Here is a 21,730-nt window from a genome sequence, read left to right as displayed (position 1 = left end):
ACACGTGTCTTTATTTGTATAATTCGCTTTGCTCTCCAAGTTTCTTCAGCTGGAAAAAACCCCTTTTCACAGGAGAGATTGGCCTTGAAAGTTCCTTATGACCAAATCTGAACTGGGGACGTCTGGTTTTCTTCTTTTTGCACCTTGCTACCGGAAAGAGCTGCAACACAGTTGAATTTAGAGACATTCATGTGTCTGAGAGATTTTGAAGCCTCATTTGCTTTTATATTAAATATTTGTGTTTGTCTCGATTAGTGTGGTGAGTGTTTGAAGGTTGTTTGGACTGAATCATTTGCATTTTTTCATCTTATGTACGTATAACTCGGTTTTCGGGTTTGTCTTCCAAAAGAAACCTAAATCTCAGTAAGACATTTTAAATTTATGAACCTTAATTATTTATCCAAAGTAATGACTCATTTGTACCATTCAGGTTTTTTTTTTTTCTACCCCTTTGCATAAGTCCATCATGAATGCATTGAATAGATAAGATCAGACACCTGTGGAAGATAATTACCAATCTAATGTTCCATGTCACACTGAAAAGGTTTCCTCTGAATTAATTATGACTCATTTTAAAATATAATTATCAACAGTTGACACAGTGCGCCTTTTTATGAATGTATGGGTTAAATATTCAGGAGAAGAAAGTTCAGAATCTCGACACGTCATGCTGCCGAACCCCCAGAATCCTCCTGTAAGCTGTTTCTATTAAACCAAGATCTGTTACAACAATGCTTTGAGTCTTTGGTGGATTTTAGGACATTTTTACATTATTAATGAAATAATGGTTTACTCTCATTGTGTATCAGAGCGCATCATAGCGGTGCTTTAGTCACGATTTGCATTTGTGGCCAAGAGGTGATCATAGTAATTTGCATATTGGATAGAAATTTTTTTGTATGAAAGTTGGAATAATACATTCAAAACAAATAACTATGGGTCATGTTTATATTAGCAGCTAATAACTGGTCGTGGATGTTTTATGTTTGTATGCTGCAGTAACAAGCTGTGTGGCTGTTTTGTGTTTCAGGTCGCCAGATTGGTTCAGATAGCACATGCAGAGAAAAGCTGGAGAAGACGATCATACTGTACACTAAAGTTGTGAGTTGACACATATTATTACGTAATCTTAAATGAGAAATGTCTGTTTCATTGTTTTGGAATAAACTGTGTATTTTTTGCAGACCAATGATAGTTTCAAGCTAATTTTTATTGATTTTTTTCTTCTCTTCCTTCCATGTAGTTGTTAGATTTCCTGGAGTACCATCCATGTGCGTTTATACCCCTAATCCAGCGATCCCTGGAATTCGCCGTTAGCTACGTGTTCACACCTGCGGGAGAGGGAGTGACCTTCGAACGCTTCATCGTTCAGTGCATGAACCTCATCAAGATGATTGTCAAGAATGACGCCTACAAACCTGCCAAGAACATTGATGGTAGGATACGAGGAGAACTCCCCCTAAAAGGTGGAGGATAAAGGATGAATGAAGTGTTGAGGCACAATGAAAAGACAAGATAGAAGAGTGGAAGCAACTGAGTAAAAAGACTGAAACGAAAACTTGACAATCAAAACTGAATTGTGGATCTGTGATTTCAAGGCCGCAGAAATTGCCACTAGCTTTTCAAAGTTGATCGCTGACAGAGTTTTGGAAAGCACAGCGCCGTAGTACAATCAGTGTCAGTGTACCTCCCCGTAGCTCATGTTTATTTCAAGCTGTCAAGAAGCCTCCAGTGCTTCATTAGCGACGGAGCACAGCAACCTGGTCTTTGTTCTACCGCTGAAGATCTTTCTCTGACGCTACCTTTCTAGGGAGCAACATTTTTGTGTTTCTTGGTTGAAAGCCTGGTGTTTGTTTGAATATCATGTGACGTCAGAGTTACGTCGGATTTCAGGATTAGTTTCTTGCAAACAGGAAAACAAAGTATGTCAAGTAGGAAAGTTGTATAGCTAAAGGATAAGTTAGAGACAGACAACCAAGCACACTCACATTCACACCTACGGACAATTTAGAATCACCAATTGGGGAGTGGGAGGAAGTCGGAGAACCCGGAGAGAACCCACACTGCACGGGGAGAACATGCAAACTCCACGCAGAAAGATCCCAGGTGTCCTCACCAGGACGCGAACCGGCGATCTTCTTGTTGCGAGGCAACGATGCTAACCACTGATCCACCTTGCAGCCCAGTTAAAGAAATACATAATGCATTCTCGTCTGTTAATACTTTCCTAAAATCCCTCTCCAGTCATTGATTGAATCTTCAAAAAGTAATGTGTCAGCATTATACAGTTTTTCCTCTTAGTGAAAATAACCTTTTTACCTCAAATAGGCTTAAATTGAACTCTACACCTCCAACAAAATGCACAGATGTCGTACTTTCTAGCTAACCTACGACTTCCCACAGACACTGTGAAATTACTCTCCACTACACAATGGGTAGATTTAATATTGGAGTAAGTTAGCACCACATGTTTGAACTGGAATCCAATTCTGAAGCAAAATAATAATACAAGAAAGTCGTACCCTGCAAGTTAACTAGATTTGTTGTGTATATGAAACCCTGCCCGGACATCTGGATTGGTGTTTTTAAGACTGTTGGAGGTATGCTGCAGCTGCAAGGTTGAAATGGTCAGCCCTGGTGTTTGCTGCTTATTTCATGCTTGATGTGTCTTCAAGCATTTAAAAAAAAAAAAAAGCACCATAAGGGCATGTTAATGGGGTAAACACTTTAAGGTTTTTAATGGAAAATTATCTTCATTTTAACTGGAAATTAGGAATAGCAGCAGAGTGGTGATACTTTTTCCAATACAAGCAATTATACAGTGGTATGAAACAAAAAAAATAAAAATAGAAAAGCAGATTTAATGCTGAGAGGTAAAGGAAACGAAAGATAATAGTACTAATGTGACTCAAGCGGTATATGGGTTGTGATCAGTAAATATAATTTAGATAACTATTGTACTTTTTTCCCACCCTTCATTCTTCTTCTTTCACTGCCACTGCTCTTTTCCCTCCCTTCTCCCTCCTTCAGACAGTAAACCTGAGAGTCTGGAGGCTCACAAGATCAAGACGGCATTCTTCACACACCCCACGCTGACAGAGATTGGACGCCGGCTCGTCTCACACTACTTCCTTCTCACAGAGGAGGAGCTGGCAATGTGGGAAGAGGACCCTGAGAGCTTTGGTAATAGCACATCCCCGGACACACAGGCTGAATCCAAATGTCTAGACTTATCTGGACTTGCAGACTAGCAGACTTAACAGGCGTGCTCTCCTGCTAGTCTGGAACTCTGAGGGTTAGTCAGTTTGTCGAAGTCAGCAATATGGCTTTGGCTGCAAACTTCTACAGAATCTATGCATTGCGTAATTTTTTCAATGTGGTGTCAGAATTAATATCTTCAGTTGTGATTCACGTGTGGTAATTTGTCAAATCATTGAGGTAAACCGATATATCAACGGCGTGAATGAGTCGGTATTTAACTGAACATTGGCTTGTCAAACCTTATAGCTTGTGTCAGCAGCCGATATTTATCTAATCTCATGATTTATAGAGCTCATTTCCCCTCAGAAAAGTATGCAATGAAATAGATAACAGGCTTGAGATCTTAGTGTTAGTTCTAGACATTAGTGATGGACTTTATTGCAGCCCAGGGCCCCTCACAGGCTTGATGTAATGACACTGATCGCTCAGACATAGCACTGGCTGAGACAAAGTTGTTGACATTTGGATTATATTTTATAGTCAGGCACATCCAAGCATGTATATATTTATACAAGCAAGTCTGGTTCAGCTACTCATAACTTCTAGAGCAGCATTTTTCTAAAAGATGAATGTTTTTTATCGTTTCTGTAGCCGTTGAAGAAACAGGCGGCGACTCCTGGAAATACAGCCTGCGGGTGAGTAAAGACAAAAGATTTGCAGATTTTGCGCAGAAATGCACGCAGAGAAATGTTTGACATGATGTCTTCGACTTAATTACCGAAGCAACAGGAAGTCTAGAACTCTTAGAAAGTATATTTTCATGTTCGGACATGTCTAGTGAAGGTGGTTGTACACGCTGCTTGTTGTGTATTTGTCATGTGCTCGTACAGTACAGGCAGTGAGCGTGTTTGGCTGCACAATACCAACAAGACATGATAAAAACATTCCTTAAAAAATAGAAAAAAGTCTTAAATAATGAGACTGTGAAGCTAAAGTGCAGTGTACAAGAGCTTGTGCATGTACGTAAATGTTCTGTCTAAGAGCATCGATGTGCGTGTCTCTACAGGATGTATAGATGTTTACTCTGAGCTGCTGCTACAGATATGGTGCTATGATTTGGATTCAAACCTGAGGGCAGAGTTCACAGTGCTGACAGCGTGAGTCTGTCCGTGTTCGCCTTGATGTTGTGCAGCCCAGAGCGCAGCCACTCGGTCCCTCCCGTTTTTTTGTTCCGTATTGACGAAGCACAACAGACTTGCTGCCAAACTCACATAAACGTTACAGCATCAACGCTTATTCTCTGGGCCTTAAGAAGAGTGACCAGAAACTAAATAAGTGTAGAACTGAAAAAAAAATTCCCAAGTCAATTTTTAAAATCACAAAAGGCAGATTTCATTTTGGGGTAATTGCTGTTCTATTAATCGTCACTAATATGTTTATTCTGTGCAACATTTTTAGAAATTCAAAGCAGCTGTTTATGTGGCGGTGCATAAAAGATTGTGTACATTACGGCTTCATAGAACGGTTAGTGGTGCCTGGAGCTTCGTCGCTCGCCTCTGCGGCTGAGTTAGTCGGCAGAGGCTTATCTTCAGCTGTTGCCGATGCACGACGTAATCTCTTATCCATCATCTTACTTTTTCATTTCTCTTCCCGCTCCGTGTTGTGCCCCGTTCTACTTGCTTTCATCACTTCAGTTGACAAACTTCTGCCCCGCCGTTTCTTTTGAAGTACACTCAAGCATTCTCTCGCTGAACCCCAAGGTTGTGGCGGTAAAAAGTTTGATCCATCTCGAACATGCTGCAGCAGAGGAAAAGCGGCATTACGCTCTATGAGAACTTTTTAAATAGGCAATTACTTCACAGTGTAGAAGTCTCAGTAGAAAACAGATACTTTAATAGTTTTTAATCCATCAGCGTTCTTTTTTGATGGGCTGTTCCAGTGTTTTTGTTAAAGTACACAAAGACTTTCAAAGATTTAAGCACCAGCTGCCAAATTACATTTTTCTTGTTATGAATTTGTGTCCTAAGAGTTTTGAACTGTATTGTTGTAGTATAAGATCCCGTTCCTATTCTGCTTTTCCACTGAGTCGTTTTAATAGAGTTTATTATGTAGAAATGGCTGGAGGTAGTAAGAAAATACACTCGGACGTCTCTGTGGATCAGGCAGCGATAATCGTATAGGCGTCAGATTAATTCTGCATTATGTTTTCGGCTAAGACATCATCCGAATTGACAATTTTTTTCCGTTTAACGCCAGATTGATGAGCTAGTCACCTTTCCCAACAGCGCAATTCCTCCTTTTTGACCTTCATATTGGCACGCTGTTGTGCTACGGATGGTTCATGGATCAAATGTCAGCCTCCGCCTTTTCCTTCCATGGTCACCAATTCTGATCCTATTGATATTAGCACCTGCGTGTGCAGAGCAGGGATTTTGTGTTTGTCTTATTAGGTTTTAAGAAGGTGCCATGTGACCTGGCCTTTTAACATCAGCGAGAAAAGGTTATTCTGTCATCTGGTGAGATTCCACGGACACTGTAACCTCACAAATTGGCGCAGCCCGTGTCAAGTTTCACATGCCTGTTATTTAATATCGATTTTTGTTTTGACATCTAAAACCAATAAACTAATGAAGGTGGGTGGAACGTTTCCCTATTGAACCCAGACAAACAGAAATCCCCTGACAATGTCATATTGACTTTTTTTATTGAACTGGGAACTCGATGCACTGTCGACCAGCTTGTGTGTGTTTGTTGTACCTCTTTGTATATATTCTTTATGCTCATAGACGCCCCTTTATGTGATATTTCCCCCCTCGCTGCCATTGAATACCGCAGTTGGCCACTAAGAATGTGAAATTATTGCGATGCCTTTCACATACAATGAACGCATGTGTTTGACTTCTACTCTGCCAGTTAACTTTGTCTTTTTGTCTCTTGTTCTGCATTCAGCCTTGTACGGAGGTACTGTTCCTGGATATATTCCACAACTACAGCCAGACCCTGACACCGGTGCTGCTGGATATGGTTCAGAATCTCCAGGGTCAGTTAAATGTCAAGTCAAATATTATTACGGTCTGCTCTCTTTTCACTGAATCTTTAAACATCGGTAAGGAAAGCATACAGTCACTTGGCATTTAATTCGATACGCTTGACTAAAGCTAAAGTTCTAATACACCTCTAAAATACATAAATAGATAGATTGCTTTTATTAATATGTTCTAAGCTGCTCGTGGTGCTGTGTTCAGTCTTTCTGATATTTAACATCTGCATTAATATCATAAAAATCTATTTTCAGCATATACTTTAAAGCGCCTTTGTTTCGGAAGCATGTAACACAGATACAACTGGGCGTCACATCTCATGCACGCTCTATTTCCCATCATGAAACAGAAGCTTGATACCTCAAAGCAAGCGATACGTATTTCATATATCAGAAACCAGCAACGCCTATAGCTTTGTTCACGTTGCCTCATTGTGTCTCTAACGTGCAGTCTAGAGACTTGACACCGCTGTGACACTTCCCTGGCGACCTCCGTTACAAACACCGCTCTGAACTCTTGTCACTCGGCCACACACACACACACACTGTACCTTTCAGCACATTGCTTCTGGTCTCCTGGGGTTACCGGTGTGCATCCCCCTGTTCTGTTGCCGAATTAGCGGCGCCATTGCTCACACGGGTGGATTACAGGGTCTGCTTCTGCCCCTGTCTCTCAAGCAGCTTTCCTTTTCAAGTGACAGAGTGGAAATTGGTGCTGCTGGAGCAAGGAAAACGCTAGATTGAGTAATTCTCTGGTTGAAAGAAGGCATCTATTGATTTTGAAACCTGAGTACACAGCAAAGACTAATCGAGAGAGAGGGAGAGACGAGAGCGGTAAAATGACTAAGGAAAGGGCCTGATGTAGTGGAGACCAGACCTCTTTAGGTTTTTATCTCTGTTATGACGCGGTCCATTAATTTTTGCACACGTTTTATTGTCACTGAGCAATGTTTGTACTGTAAGCATATTGCCGGGACGCCTATTGTGCAAACGCAGTCACTGAAATTACATCCAGCACATGTTTGTCTTTGCAGGTCCAACCAATGTGGAAGACCCCGTTCAGCTGCTGATGAAGGATGCAGGTCAGTGGAAGGCTCACCCACTCTCTCTGCTATTTATCAAAGTTAGAGATATTTAATCCTTAACTATAAACGTGAAGGTTGGCATATTTGCATTGTTTTTTAAACTCTCCTACCATAATCCCAGGCAATGCAAACAGATGGAGAGCAGTGTGAATTGAGACATATTTACACAGAGACAGATTTGATGCATAACAATAATTTTGGGGCTAAGATATTAAGTCTAAACTCAATCACGTGAAAACCCTAGTTGTGCTAATAGACTGGCTTTTTGGGTTGCGTTTTTACAACGTGATCCATCCTTGCCATTTTCCCCTCTCGTACTCAAACTTGTTTTTTTTTCCTCACTCACTTAAAGTGCTTCTTTCTCTTATCTGTGCCTCCCTTTTCGTATTTATAACTCTTTGGCAGGCCAGGGCTGCCACTCTGGTGGTTTTATGGTTCATACAGCTAAATCACTGCTCGCTAAAAGGGGCCTCTCTGTTGAAGCTTGTTGCCTGTAGAGATCTCAGCAGCCTGTTGACAGTGTAGATAAAACGGCGCACACCACTGGGATGATGAAGCTGCGCTGTGGCAGAAGCAAGCGGCGGCAGAAAATTGTGGTTGCGAGAGCGAAAGCTGCTTCAACAGCCGAAGGGTGTCTTAATAAGAAAATAAATAACTCAATAATTACAATAGCGGTAATGTAGCTATCATCTGAGACTGCGGTCGTGCTGCTTCGAAAATAGTGTTCCTCACTGTATGCCTGCACTTGCGGCAGTGAGCCGAAGACTGTAACAGACACGTTAATTCATCACACAGTATGTGCTATAGGCATTTCTCATATGTAGCAGACAGTGCTCCTCTTATAGGTGACAAATGGCTGTGGCATTTACCCAACCATGATATTGGCTTCTAGCTATGTTTGTAGTCTTTGTTGCTGCAGACATCCATGAGGTGGATATTTGTAGCTCCTATATTTGTTGTTTTAATACTACAGCAGCATCAGCTTCTTCTTTCTGAAATATTTTGCTTTATTATTAGCCCATGGAGATGCCTTTTTGAACTACAAAAACATACATCTAATGTTGAGGGAGCCAGAGTAATATACTGCAACAATATAATGTATAATAAAACAACACACAAAACAAGCTGCTAATGAGGAATAAAGGATAGTGAGGATTAGCTGCCTTTTCCGTCCACTCTTCCCTCTGAGGAGGAAAGGAAGCACACGTCGCTGCTATATGGAGTTTCCAATCTCCTGTCAGATGTATTTATGTATAAATAGTACCTCCTTAAAGGTTTTTGTGATGAGACAAAGACTTCTGCTGTCACACTTTTTGACTCCGTCTGTCCTGCTCCTCCTCTCATCTACCCATCTTTTTGTCACGATAAATGACGGAAGAAATTTCTGAGGTCCTCAGCTGCTCCATTTAACTTTTTTGGATTATTCTGCCGAGAGACGGCTACTGTCTGCTGCTGTTTTACATCTCTCCCTCGCTTTCTCTGCTTCGGGTTTTCAATCTCGCACACATAATCACACACTCTCAGACATTACCACCCGATGTACTCTTGCCCACCGCCAGCCTTGCATAATACTTGAAATTAAAGTAATGGAAAAAAATCTGTCCCTGTCCCATTACATCTTCTTCCTTCTCTGTCTTTGTTCTTTTCCTCGCACTCTTGTTCCCTTTCTTTTTTGTCATTCTAAAAATTCATTACTTTTGAAGATAAAGTATAAATAGTAGCAGGCAACAGCTCTTCTTCTTGTATTGATTGTGTCCCTTTTATCTCTCTGTATTATATTGTTCTCATACTGTCACCTTTTTTCTAATCTAATCATTTTCTTTTTCTTTTTATGGCTCCTCTACATTTCCTCTACATTTTATTTTATTTTTTTGTCACTATCACACTCCTGTTTCCCTGAAGAGCACCTTTATGTGTTATTGTTCCGTTATCTCGTTGTTCCTAATGTACTATATAGTGTAGCAACAGCTGTATTTGTTTTATATGGGTCACGTTATGTTTTGATTGCAGATTGTATTGTAAGTTTGTCTCTTGTTTTATTGCACATCGGAGCCCAATTTGAAAGAAGTTGTATCCAGATGAAACATTTTAAACATTGAAGTAAAAACCAAAAAGTTATGCAGTGGACTGTGATTAAAAATAGACTCTTGTTTTACTGTTTTTAAGTGTATCTCATGAGTTTTCCAAAGTTTAACTTAATCTACAGATTTCTTTCAGGTATACTCTACCTGTTATTAGTTTAACATTCTTTTTGTTAACACTGCGACTAACTGATTTTGACTTTCTGCCCGTGCTTGTTTTGCTTGCAGTGTACAACGCAGTGGGACTGGCAGCGTATGAATTGTTTGACAATGTGGATTTTGACCAGTGGTTCAAGAATCAGCTTCTTGGAGAGCTGCAAGTCAGCCATCACAGGTACCGTGCTGGAAGTTCTGCACTTCTTTTTCTGTTTACTCGTTTCTCTTTTCTGTGATGTTTTTATGTTTTGCAGTGTCATGGAATGCATACTTAGGTAAAAAGTACCAGCTGCACCTCAACTAAATCAAATCTAATCAAATCAGGTTTATTGCCATTTTGCTGTACATACACAGTAGTACAGGCAAGATGAGAGAGCGTTTCTTCAGGATTATTCAACCAGCAAGTTTTGCAGAATGCACGTCTGGGATAAGACACTGAACGTTCACTGTTGCTGCCTCCTGAAGGGGGCGCTGCATCTATGTCATTCGTTGAACATGGCGAACCTCTTTAGGTCGTGGTAGGCCTTCAGGGACACAAAGATACACACGATGGTGTGACGATGGGGAAGCTGCAGATGCTGCCCAGAGCTAGCTGTCTGTCTGTCTGCATCCCCTCCAGCTGTATGTCCGTCTGGGATGTTGTCATGTTTCTGTTAAAGCAGACACACAGCAGTCCCTCCACTCTCTGAGGGTTTCTCTCAGCAAACGTAGCTCGTCCAGCTTGTTGTGGAGGGAGCGGACATTGGAGGGTAGGAGGACGGTCCTGCTGGTCTGGAGGGGTTAGCCTTTAGCCTAGCATGGATCCGGGCTCTCTTCCTCCTCCTTTGTTTTTGTACCGTTCGCACTTCCTTCTCTTTCGGGTAACTGCCGGCGTAGTCTCTGATCGGACTCTGTGTTGGTGTAGTTTGTCCAAATCACAACCGATCGACGCAATTCCAGCGCCGTTCACTGTCCGCCCAGCAACGTCTCCTAGCCGCAAGTTTTGCAGAATGAACATCTGGGATAGACAAAACAATCAAAACGTTCACTTTCGTCGTCTCTTGAAGTGGTTGCTGCATCTATGCGCACCGCCATCACCATGGCAACATGGAGAAAACTAGGAGATTGGGAACACTTGCCACCCGACAGTCCCCTTCATAACACCCCACGGTGTTTATGTTCAACGTATTAATGGATGAGCAACATTATAGCACACTTAAATTGCTTTTGGCCCACATCATCTATCAACAGAATTAATAGGCTTCTATAGGGACCGTTTTTATTTTTTATTTTTTGCAGGGTTACTGAATTGAACTGCATATTTTGTGTTGGGTTTTATATATATATTTTTTCTAACAGTGATATACTTTGTTTACAAGCTGGTGACTGATTGCGTCCAGCTCATATTATTATTCTCCCCGGGGTTTAAAGTTAAACTGGAAGCTGCTCAGTAGTTTAAATTGCCGTGTGTTTTACTGTATGTGCGCTCAATTTCAGACATTAGTGTTGTCTGAAATGTTGCATAGTTAACATTCCTTCCAGTGTAACTCAAGTTAATTAACTATTAACCTCTCTCCAGCTATCAATGGCAGTCGGTAGCACAGTGAATGCCAAAAAGCTCATAAGTAACCAGCTAATACTTTCAATTTCTGCCACGGTCTCATTAACAACTGCCGCATGTATCCACACAATCACTCTCCAAGCAGCAGCCAAACATGTCACAACATTAGCAGCCAGGCATACTAATACATAGAAAATAGAAAAATAGTTGTGTGAACTGGGAACAAACCTGGTCACGGGCGCAAATTGGTAGTAAACAGTGAGCTGCCGGATGAAAAGAGAGAGAGAGTGGCCAGAGGTGAGGTGGTGTGAGTGAAATATAGAACAAAGAAGTGCCCTGCACACACACACAGAGCCCAAGACGACCAAAAACAAAAAGCCCGCAGCGCTCAGAAGGTTGGCCGCTCGGGTTGATGCTGACGTCAGAGTGCAGGCACGCTGATATCACTGCGGCCCTGCTCCCACACGGGGCAGAAGCCAGTAACCTGCCCACTTCTACCTGAGGCCTTTTTCCTTTGTTCATTTTTATATTTTTTTTAAAGCTAGTTCACCTCCTCGCCCCTATTTTGTTTATGTTTGGTCCAAATTTTCCCTCACGTTTTGTGTTTGAACAAGTGAAACTCATTGAAGCACAATGCAAAAAAAGACTAGAGATGTCATCCTCGGCTTGAACCTTCTCAGAAATGCGTCCAAATGATCTAACAGCACAGTGATGCGGTCAGATGGCAGATCTGTTGCACTCATGTGAACACACATTTTTTTTAAAACTCAGCTCCTCCAGTATCGGATGAAAAAAAAACAGAGGGGGACTGATGAATGCAGTTAACACTGACAAGTAGAGCAATGACAAGAACCCAGTTTAAAAACCCTGTTGGCTTCGGCTCAAAAAAAAAAAGACGTCCCGTGTCTCTTGTCACACTTACGCTTCAGATGCTGAGAAATGGAGCGCTGATTCGCATAACTTCTTAATACTTCTGAGCCTGTTAACTAGCAAATTGATTAAATATTTGATAAGATGTAGTTGTGGAGTTGGCTTTAAAATATAATGCAGGTCTTGTGTTGATAGCAATGAAAGAATGTCACCCCAATACGGCAGCCTGATAGTAACTGTTGTGCAAAATAAATCCATTATTAGTTTCTCCTCGGTGAAATTGTTGATCATGAAAAATTAACGCTAGTCTTATCCAGTCAGTTGAAGTGCTTAAACAACTGAGGTGTCCTCAGATGATAACCTATTGGTTTGTGTTCTGGATATTTATTTTTTTTTACATTTAATAACGCCAAGGTTATAGTTGCATGAGTGATAGCGGATAAACTTTTCAACTCCCATTGATTTTTGTGTTCCGGGGTGCTACATGAAGCTGTGTTTCTGTCAGATTTTTAGATGTTTCCACAGTCGTTTGAAGAGGCTTCTGCTGTGGGAGTGTAGCGTCAGCATGGATGTTAAAGTGGGGACATGTTTGATGTCCCTCACTGGGGGGAGTTCCTTTCTTCTCTAGCAGTCAAAGCCATGCGTTTTCTTGTGCATGTGTGTGTGGTATGTATGTATTCGCGTACGTGTGCTTGCAGACTTACTTGCATGCATAAGCGCGCTAATCTTCACACTGCTAGCGTGCCGCCTCGTTTTACATTCTGTCACAATTCAGTTTCTCAACTCTCAGCGGAGTACATTGGAAACAAGAATGTAGTTCCTCAGATAGGTGAGACTTACAAAACCAAAGTTTTCACTAAGGTGGCTGTCTTTTTTTTTTTAAAGATTATTTTTCTGGCGTTATTGTCTTTATTAGTCAGGACAGTGAGAGAGTGAGACAGGAAAGGGGGGAGAAGAATGGGGAGAGACTTTGCAGCAAACTGTCGTGAGCGGGAGTCGAACTCACGAACGGCACGCCGGGGAACTATAGCCCCTGTTCATGGGTCGCCCAGGTGGCTGTCTTTTAACCCGTTTTATCACCATGTTATAAGTTGCTAATGCAGCACAGCTAACCTGCTCTGGAGGAGGTTATGCTCAAAGTTTAGGATTTAAATCTGCTGGAAGAATTGCCAGCCTTTCACAAATCCTTTCTCTGAGTGGTGTAGATTCTCAGCTGAGGGAATATGTTATATTTGCAAACCTGTTTTGCCGCATGTTGCAAAACAAAAAAAAAAAACTGAACAAAGCTGTGCAGCCACACCAGGCAAAATGCATGTTTCACATCGCCCCGCTAAAGCACATGCGTTCCTGTGCAGTCGGCGATGCAGAAAATGCGTCAATATGTTGCTGCCAAGTCCGTTTTACTCTCCTGGTATTGCAGCTAATACACCAGAGATGAGAACATTGATTAGTCTTTTGGTTTTCATTACAGAGAATATTTATTAAAAAATAAATAAATAAAAAATCACTGTGATTAAGCCAAAAAATTTAAGTGATTTCCTTGCATCCATCGCGATGGGATCGATCTAAATGCACTTACTGAATATCGTCTTTAAATGAGCAAAGTTTAATGAGTAGTGTCACTTTAGCAATAAGCGGCTTCACTGAGTGTCCACTGAGCGGTAAAATCAGTACATTTAAGCTCACATGATGAACCGTTTCCCACCAGCGTTCAGCTTTTGCATGTTTTGCAGGAGCAGCACTTTTTACTATGATATTTTACAACCTGTCCCCCTCTCCTCTGCTCAAACTGTATCTTATCTAAAACCACTTATTAAAGCAGCGTCTTTTGAAGCACAGTCAGATCACATTAAACCCAATTTCACCTCCACATGCTGCAATCCGTATACTTTGAAATTGAAATGATCTGTATGCGCTGCGGTTTTACTTTACGTACTGTGGATCTGAACCACGCTGTTTTAACAGTAGATGCATTGTGCGGTGTACACTCAGTGACCATGGAGTAACAAACACCTGTTCCATACCGCGGAGACTCACATTTGAAAGAGCTGTCACACTTGGGGTCCTGTTGTGCTTTTGGTATCAAAGCGAGCCATGCCGACATCACTACTTTACATAACTGTCCCGGGTGTATAAGTGGATGTTCCTGTTTACTAAATCTGCTTTTAAGTTCATCCCCAAAGGTGGCCAGGTGGATTGATACTGGGAGCTTGGTGAGGTCATGAAGGGCGTTCTCAAAAGCAGGGGCGGCTTGACAGTTGAGGCTCCGGGTTGCTAATCAGAAGGTCAGAGGTTCAAGCCCCAGCACGGCCAAACTGCCACTTTTGGGAACTTGAGCAAGGCCCTTAATGCTATCTGTTGAAAGGGTGACTTATCATAACTGACCCTGCGCTCTGACCCTCACTTGGATATGCACAAAGAGAATTTCACAGTGCCGCAATGCATTTGTAAAAATAAAGGCTTTCTCTTATGTTGTAATAGCCTGTGCCATCCGAGTTAAGTTTTTGTGTTCTGCTACATTCAGCATCTGATTGCAGTCTATTTATATACCTATTATGCAAACAGAGAAGAGTCACTGAGTGTACATTTTACAAAAAAGACAAAGGGTGCACTTTTACACATTACCGAAAGCATAATGTTTTTATGTTCTCTGTAAGTTTGTCCATCCATCCCTGCTTCTCATTCTCATGAAGCAAAATCTCTCAAATTTTCAAATTTGGCACAAACACAGACTTCAATTCTGGAGGTTAAAGGTCACTGTGAACTTCTAAAACATATTTTTGGCCATAACTCAAGAATTCATACGCTAAAGTCCATACAAATGTCTAATTATGAAGTGATTGCGTTTCAGACTGAAGAGTTCAAAGATCAGCTTCACTGTGACTTAATGTTCTGCAAAAGCACTTTTCTGGACATTATTCAACATCACAAGGCTACAATTAACGTTTCCGAATGGCTCTGTGTGGACATTCGCATGACCTCACATTTGTTATGAACACATGGACTGTCTGCACAGCTCCTTCGCTGCCGGGGCGGTGGTGTATGGATCGTGTTCTCCAGGTGGGCTGGAGAGTAGCGTAGTAACAACTATGTATCCTGTCTGTTATCCATGCAAATGTCCCCAAGGAAGTAGAATTCTGGTTTAACTCAGTAGGAGAAATAAATGTAAACTGTAACATCACAGGCTGGGTTGAGGCATACAACTAATACAACTACAAGGCACTTATTGTAGTTTCAGATATTTAAACCTATGCTTTTGTTGGACAGCTGAGTTTTGGATTTATTTTCAAATGTGAGAGTGTGCTGGGTAAAGCTCAGTTTTGTAAAGCTGAGCTAATTTAAACCCATGAATTGCTTGTCCTTCACATTTGTACATCATATACAGTGTTTGTATTGTGTCTTGTCTTTGTATTGTGTTGTGTTCATATCCATCCACGCAAATACACACTTCCTGGCTGTGGCTCAGGTGGTAGAGCGGGTTGCCCTCCAATCACAAGCTTGGCGGTTCGATCCCCCGCCCCTCCACAGTCAAAGTGTCCTTGAGCAAGACACTGAACCCAACATTGCTCCCAATGGCAGACAGCACCTTGCATGGCAGCTCTGTCGCCATTGGTGTATGAATGTGTGTGTGAACGGGTAAATTAGAAACACATTGTAAAGCTCTTTGGATAAAAGCGCTATAAAAGTGTAGACCATTTACCATTTACTTTGCACACGATCCTAAGTATAATCCAAAGTGACGTTTCAGCAATAGAATTTGTTTTTCTACGGTAAAATAGTAACGCCAGTGAAAATGCAGAAAAATTTCTCCAACTTGGAAATCCCTCATGAGACGCAGAAGGACAATACCTTTCTGGCAACTGCCAGAGGCCGCATTCAAAGCCGATTTTCTGGCCCACACACTCGTGTGGTGCACATTTGTCACCGTTACCAGAACATTCCCAGATGCTGCACTGTCTGGCTTCCTCGGCCCTCTGGGTATTGACCGTTGGAGCATTTCATATCGCATCCTTACTTTGAGCTTCACGTGTTCACATCACTGGACAAAAACACATGAAGTATTTACAACCACAGGCAGAGCAGTGAGGTCATTTTAAATTTTTTATTTTTTTTTAATTGGCAGAGCAAAGTCAAGTCTGTTTGTATGGAGAAAGCGTGTTTCATTAGAGCAGCTAAATTAATGTTTTTGACAGACGTGGGACTGGAGGTCTGAACCCACCTGTTCTCACACCTGCAGGTTTTGTGCTGCCTGCTTGCTTCAGAGCTTACAATTTGTTTCTGCCAGTTACCCATGTGTCCTTTGGGTAAGAAATCCTGGAGATCTTAACGATTCTGTTCCTGTTCATCACGCTTGGTTCTAAACCAATTCATGGAACATTTTGTGATATTCTTTGTCTTCCAAATCCTCCGTTGAAGTTCTCAGTTATGGTCTCGCTCCTTTCTCATGAGAAACATAGATTTCAAACAGCCGTGTGTTTAAGAACTAATTTAATTTCAAATTTTTGTGCATAAATCCACCAATGGTAGGTAGTGGGAACCAAATGTTGCTTCATCTGAAGAACACTTGCAAGGCTGCAACTGATGTGCAACTCTCTGTTTTTAAAGGTTTAATGTTTTAGTGTGTAAATATTGAGAGAAATCTGTGAAAATGTTCTTTTTCCCCCTATTTCGAGACATGTCGGGATCCTAAATCTGGGCCCTGTACGCGAATCCCTCACGGTTTAGCTACATTTTTTTTTTGCCAATAATGCAAACGTCAGGCGTCCTGAGGCCAAGAAACTACTTTAAATGATGTTTAAAAGTTAGATCAGAATTACTCAGATGAGAAACTTTGTTGGCAAGTGGCCATGGCATAAGCAGGATAATACCCTCCGAGTTGAGGTTGAGCATCTGCGTCATCCAGCACATCCATCGAATACACAATTTGGATGATAATATTTCTTTTACCATTCAAGCTGCGTGCGTGTTTACTTACTCGCTTGCAGGTTTCGTAATCTCGCTCTTATTGGGCTTTGATAGTGTCGTCGCACCTCTTGTAGGTTTCACTGATATAGGTTTGAGCTCAGCATAAGTCTGTCTGTATCGCTCAGCACGAAGCGGCAACAGTGCGAATATTATTAACCGAATCTGTCAGCAAAACTGTTGTGTGTGTGACTTACACCTGTGGCTGAGCCTCAGGCAGCCAGTGAGTCGGTTGTCACTATTTGGCACTATGGCTACTCAAACACACACACACACACTGTAGGCAGTTCATTGGCACACGTACCTTGGTTTTTGACTCGCTGTCAATCTTATCCTTCCATCTCTTCCTCAGCTAAAGCAGTTGTCATACCTGCGATGATGCCTGAGAGCACAGAGGAGACAGGAGTCATTTTGAAGCACACACAGCACGAACACATGACTTGGACATAGTCACACACACGACCTTAATATCACTGACATGGACGTCCCTAGAATAGCCAGAAGGAGCTTTTTGTGTCACCTACACAGGCGGTGAGATACAGATATAGAGCGTGTTCCATCATTCCGCTGTCAGACTCCACCAGCGTAGAAAGGCTGCGAAACACTTTCTGACATTGCCTTTTGTGGTTCGACCTTTTTGTGTGTAGTCAGAAAAGTCGGTCCCTCTCCAGGGTTACTGATAGATGCGGTAAAATGTATGTTAGTTGTCGTTATTTTCTCTTTTTTTTTTACTTAGCTTCATGTCTTCAGCTTCAACAAACCCCCAATTGAACCCGAAACTCAGGTGTTAATGGCTCCTTAAGGATATAAGTATCTGGAACTCCCAACTAGTCAGTCAGAACTGATGAAGCCTCTTGGATGAAACGTCTTCAAGGAACTCAAACAAGTCCAGCTGCTACGATTAATCTACAAGAATAACCATGACCTGGATGACTGAGAATCTTCACAGACAGCTTCATATTCCAATACAGTTGAGTTGGGTTTGTCCGTGCAGGGTAAAATGTTGAAGCTGTGATGATAAAGTACCACATTATTGAGCTTTCACATCCACTCAGCGTGTAGTAGGTGTAGGCTGGTCAGCTGAAAGAGTGAGACTGAATGAGTCAGACTTTTTACGCAGCTGCGTTCGTGACCTAATACGGTGTTGCCTGATCAGAAATATTGCCTGTTTGAAGGCTGTATTTTTAGTTTCTATTCTCACACTAGTTTGAGAGTAACTCTGTTTACTTCTGTTTCTTTTCTATCAGCTCCCGTTGTGACTCGCAGGGTCTTTTACCTGGTGTCGACACCATTAAGCGGAAAAAAAAAAAACTTCAAGTCCCAGTGAGCGCGCTGACATTTGCTCCCAGTGCTGTAGCTAAAAGGCTACACAGGAGTGCAACAGAGGTAGCATGAATGCCCGTCCATTCATCTAAACCTGACAGCCTGTCTGAAGCACCTTTTTGATCTAGTAAAAAAAAAAAAGAAAACCAAGCAAACTGTGTGGGAGAAGCACCTGAAATGATCCCACCTGAAAGGAACTCATATTTACATGACATAAAAATATCAAGTTATCACATAAACATACTAGTGTGTATGTAAACGTGCTAAAAATGAAGCAACAGAAGCAATATTCTCGCTGCCTATTTTACAAGGCCCTCAAAAGGGTAAAAGCAAAAGTCATCTTGTTGAAACATTATGGAACATTTGGATTCGTTGGGCTCATATTCGGTCCGTGGATTTCCCGTGCGAAATGATGAACAGGGTTCCTGACAGCTGTGTGAAGTTCTGGAGGAGGAGACAGGTTTTTGTGCGGATGAGTCACGTCTGACCTTTGACTGACGGACAAATACCCCTGTCAGCCTGCCTGTCCATCTGCCTTTCTGTTGTTTTCTTTCACTTTGCCAGTGCACTAATAATAAACAGTACCAGCTGTAGACTCCCCAGCTGAAGCGGACATTCTGTGTTTGACTGTGCACCACAGTCCTGTACTGTGTTTGGAGCTCGAGGCAGTAATCTTACGCTCACCTCCACGGATGCCTCCAGTGACTAATGCTGACTGTATAGATTAAGATGTCAGAGGTAATGCAGAAGATTGAGCAAGTCTAAACTCTACACACTCAAACATACAGTATTTGCCTACTGCACTGTGCTGAACAAGGTTTTTTTTAGTTTCATTTATTGCCTTGAAGAATGCACCAAAAAGCAGCAGCGTACTGTGTAATCCCTTGTGTGAGTGTGCCAGCAGATAATCGCCTGTAATGTCATTATTACGTTGTTATCTGCGTGTCAGAATGCTGGTGCCAGGCTGTCGTTTGCGACCTGATTGCGGTGCGAATGTGCCCGCGGCCTGTCCACTGGCACTGCCACACCTGCACTATCATGTCGGACCCGTCCCGTATGTCGCTGCCTCCCTAAAAGCTTGTAGAAAATCAGATTGGACCCGCCGCCTTTTGTTTGCTTTTAAAAGTAATTGAATGCTGGTTTATTCTCCTTGCACGCTCTGCTGCCTCTGAGCAGTTGAACCCAGGAGTGTCTAAGTGCTGTCCTGTGCTTTTAGGATGATGAGAAATCAAGTCCAAATGGCATTTAGCTTAATGTTGTTAGTGACAGCAATATACATGCTAAGTCCTGCTTCTTAACAAAAGAAAGAAAAAAAGCTGCTGTGCTTCTTTGCACAAGCAACTCTGTCCTCCTTTTCCTTCATGCCCATGCACACAGACACTCACTCGCATGTTGTTTGCCATCACCAAGTCCTGAGTCATGCTGTTGTTTAGTATCTTCTGGCTAGTGGCCCAGACTTTGGTCTCTGGCTCCCTGCGGATATTTGACAAGAAGCCAACAAGGGTGTCATCCCCGGTCCTTTATCCTTTCATCGCTCCCTTCCTTCATCCCTCCATCCCCTCATTTCTGTCGAGGCGATCCTTTAGACACAATTTCTGCCTCCAACACAAAAAGGGCAGATGCTGAGGGATGCAATGGAAAAGCTGAAAAACAGTTTCCGTCCAACATGCCGTGTCTCAAATTAAGGCCGTGCAGCGTTGAGGATTTTATTTCACCACCACAGATTTTCAGTTTCTAACTAGGTTACTGCCTTTACGTCGTCACTCATTTCTCTTTTTTTGCTCCTCACATGTGTTTATCGAAATAGATACACACACCCATTCTTCATTTTGTTCCCTTTTTATTTCCTCACGGTTTTATCTCTTTGGTTGTGTTTTGAGCCCGTTTCATGTGTAAAGGATCACTCCACCGTGGCCTTCAATTTCCTGTATAATAACACCACTATCTCAGCCTCTCTCCTGCGGTGATGCTGAAATGTGCAAAGCCAGGGTGTGGGCCACATTAGTCTTGGAGTCGGATACGCCTCATAGTGGGACAGCGATATTTTGGCTCTTTTTTTTTCTTCCCTCAGAGCACAAATTATGCAACAGCATACATAAGCTTCTGATAAAAAGGAATTCCGGCATCAGCCATAAGCAACGACAGCCGAGGTTTCATCATTCGAATAGCTGACCCAGTCGTTTTATAGCGGATTCTTAACTACTTCGATTGGAGACGCTGATTACGACATGGATGAGGAGTACAGAGGAGTGTTTCATTTCAAGCACAACTCACATCCTCTCTTCTTCTTCTCCTCCAGGTACAAGTTGATTCGCAGACGAGTCATCTGGCTAATAGGACAGTGGATCTCCGTCAAGTTCAAATCGGACCTTCGACCTTTACTCTACGAGGTCATCCTGAGCCTCATGCAGGATCCAGACTTGGTGGTAAGGCAGCTTAATTTAAACTGCTTGTTATGACTGCAGCTCCAGGTTCCCCCCCTCGAAAACGTTGAACTCGTAACGACTAAAATGGGCCGTTAGCGAAAGTGCACAGTCAGCTACACAAACACAGTTTTCTGCTCAACAGCGTGGAACCGCGGCTATTATGCTGCCGACTTCCCACAAACAAAGCCAGACATCGTCGGCCAGCAGGGATTGTGACAAGATGTTGTCGTCCAGTTTGTTTGTTTTTTTAACTTTTATATTTTCTTTAATATTTCTCACATAAAGATAACTTAATGTTTTTTGATTACCAAGCTAAATCGTCTATTTACCCATTACCGTTTTTATTCAGCTGTGGCCCGGTTAAACCCCTGATCCTCTTCTAGGATAAGTGGCTATTATTGTGCTGCAATCATCCTCAATTCAAATTATGTTGAGCCATTGTTAGATTTGCTGCCTCATGAGCCGAGCACTTGATTGATGTGTTTTCTCGTAACTGGATTTATATGAAATAATGTGGAAGATTCTATTTGTTATTTACAGTGTGAATCAAGGAAATCCTACCATGAGTAATCCACACTTGTGAATCACTGCATTCAAACTCTAATTGCTGCTTCGTTATCCACAGAAGAACTTTAAGATCTATGCTTTGTTTGCATTCCTCATTCAATACACTATCCTGTTCATTAAGATTATAATGTAATTAAGACAATAATACACATAAGTCAGAGCCCCCACACACACATGCTCTAAAAATATTAGCGTAAAGCATAATCTCAGTAATATTTGTAGCAGCTCTCTGATATTAATTGCAATAATGTCACATATGATGCATCATCCATTGTGGGTGCTTTCGTTAAATTTAGTTTACAGGAGCACACAGGGTGACATTAAGGTTGTAAAATAGTATAGATGGCATGTTGTCACAGTCTGCCATGAAACATGACATTATTTGGGATCTACATGGTAAATTATTTGGCAGGCAGCTCCGAACTTGTATGTAATGTACAGTCGTGACTCGATAATCTGACCCTTAACGATCCGAAAAC

The 21,730-nt window shown here is 41.9% G+C and overlaps 1 protein-coding gene across 1 annotated transcript in view; it reads left to right on the top strand.

The window, feature by feature from the left end:
• ipo11 (importin 11) overlaps nt 1-21,730 on the top strand; it is a 158,539-nt gene that overhangs the window by 39,809 nt on the left and 97,000 nt on the right. The window contains exons 9-16 of the mRNA XM_008284047.1: nt 1,031-1,101; nt 1,244-1,436; nt 3,031-3,183; nt 3,853-3,896; nt 6,151-6,241; nt 7,276-7,323; nt 9,636-9,741; nt 20,558-20,684. Of these exons, the coding sequence (XP_008282269.1) occupies nt 1,031-1,101; nt 1,244-1,436; nt 3,031-3,183; nt 3,853-3,896; nt 6,151-6,241; nt 7,276-7,323; nt 9,636-9,741; nt 20,558-20,684 (833 nt within the window). The remainder of the gene's footprint in view (nt 1-1,030; nt 1,102-1,243; nt 1,437-3,030; nt 3,184-3,852; nt 3,897-6,150; nt 6,242-7,275; nt 7,324-9,635; nt 9,742-20,557; nt 20,685-21,730) is intronic.

This window comes from Stegastes partitus, unplaced genomic scaffold (genome assembly GCF_000690725.1).
Source record: "Stegastes partitus isolate 25-593 unplaced genomic scaffold, Stegastes_partitus-1.0.2 Scaffold341, whole genome shotgun sequence".
Lineage (NCBI taxonomy): Eukaryota > Metazoa > Chordata > Actinopteri > Pomacentridae > Stegastes > Stegastes partitus.
Note: the sequence above shows the minus strand (reverse complement) of the source record. Positions and strands in the feature narration are given on the sequence as shown.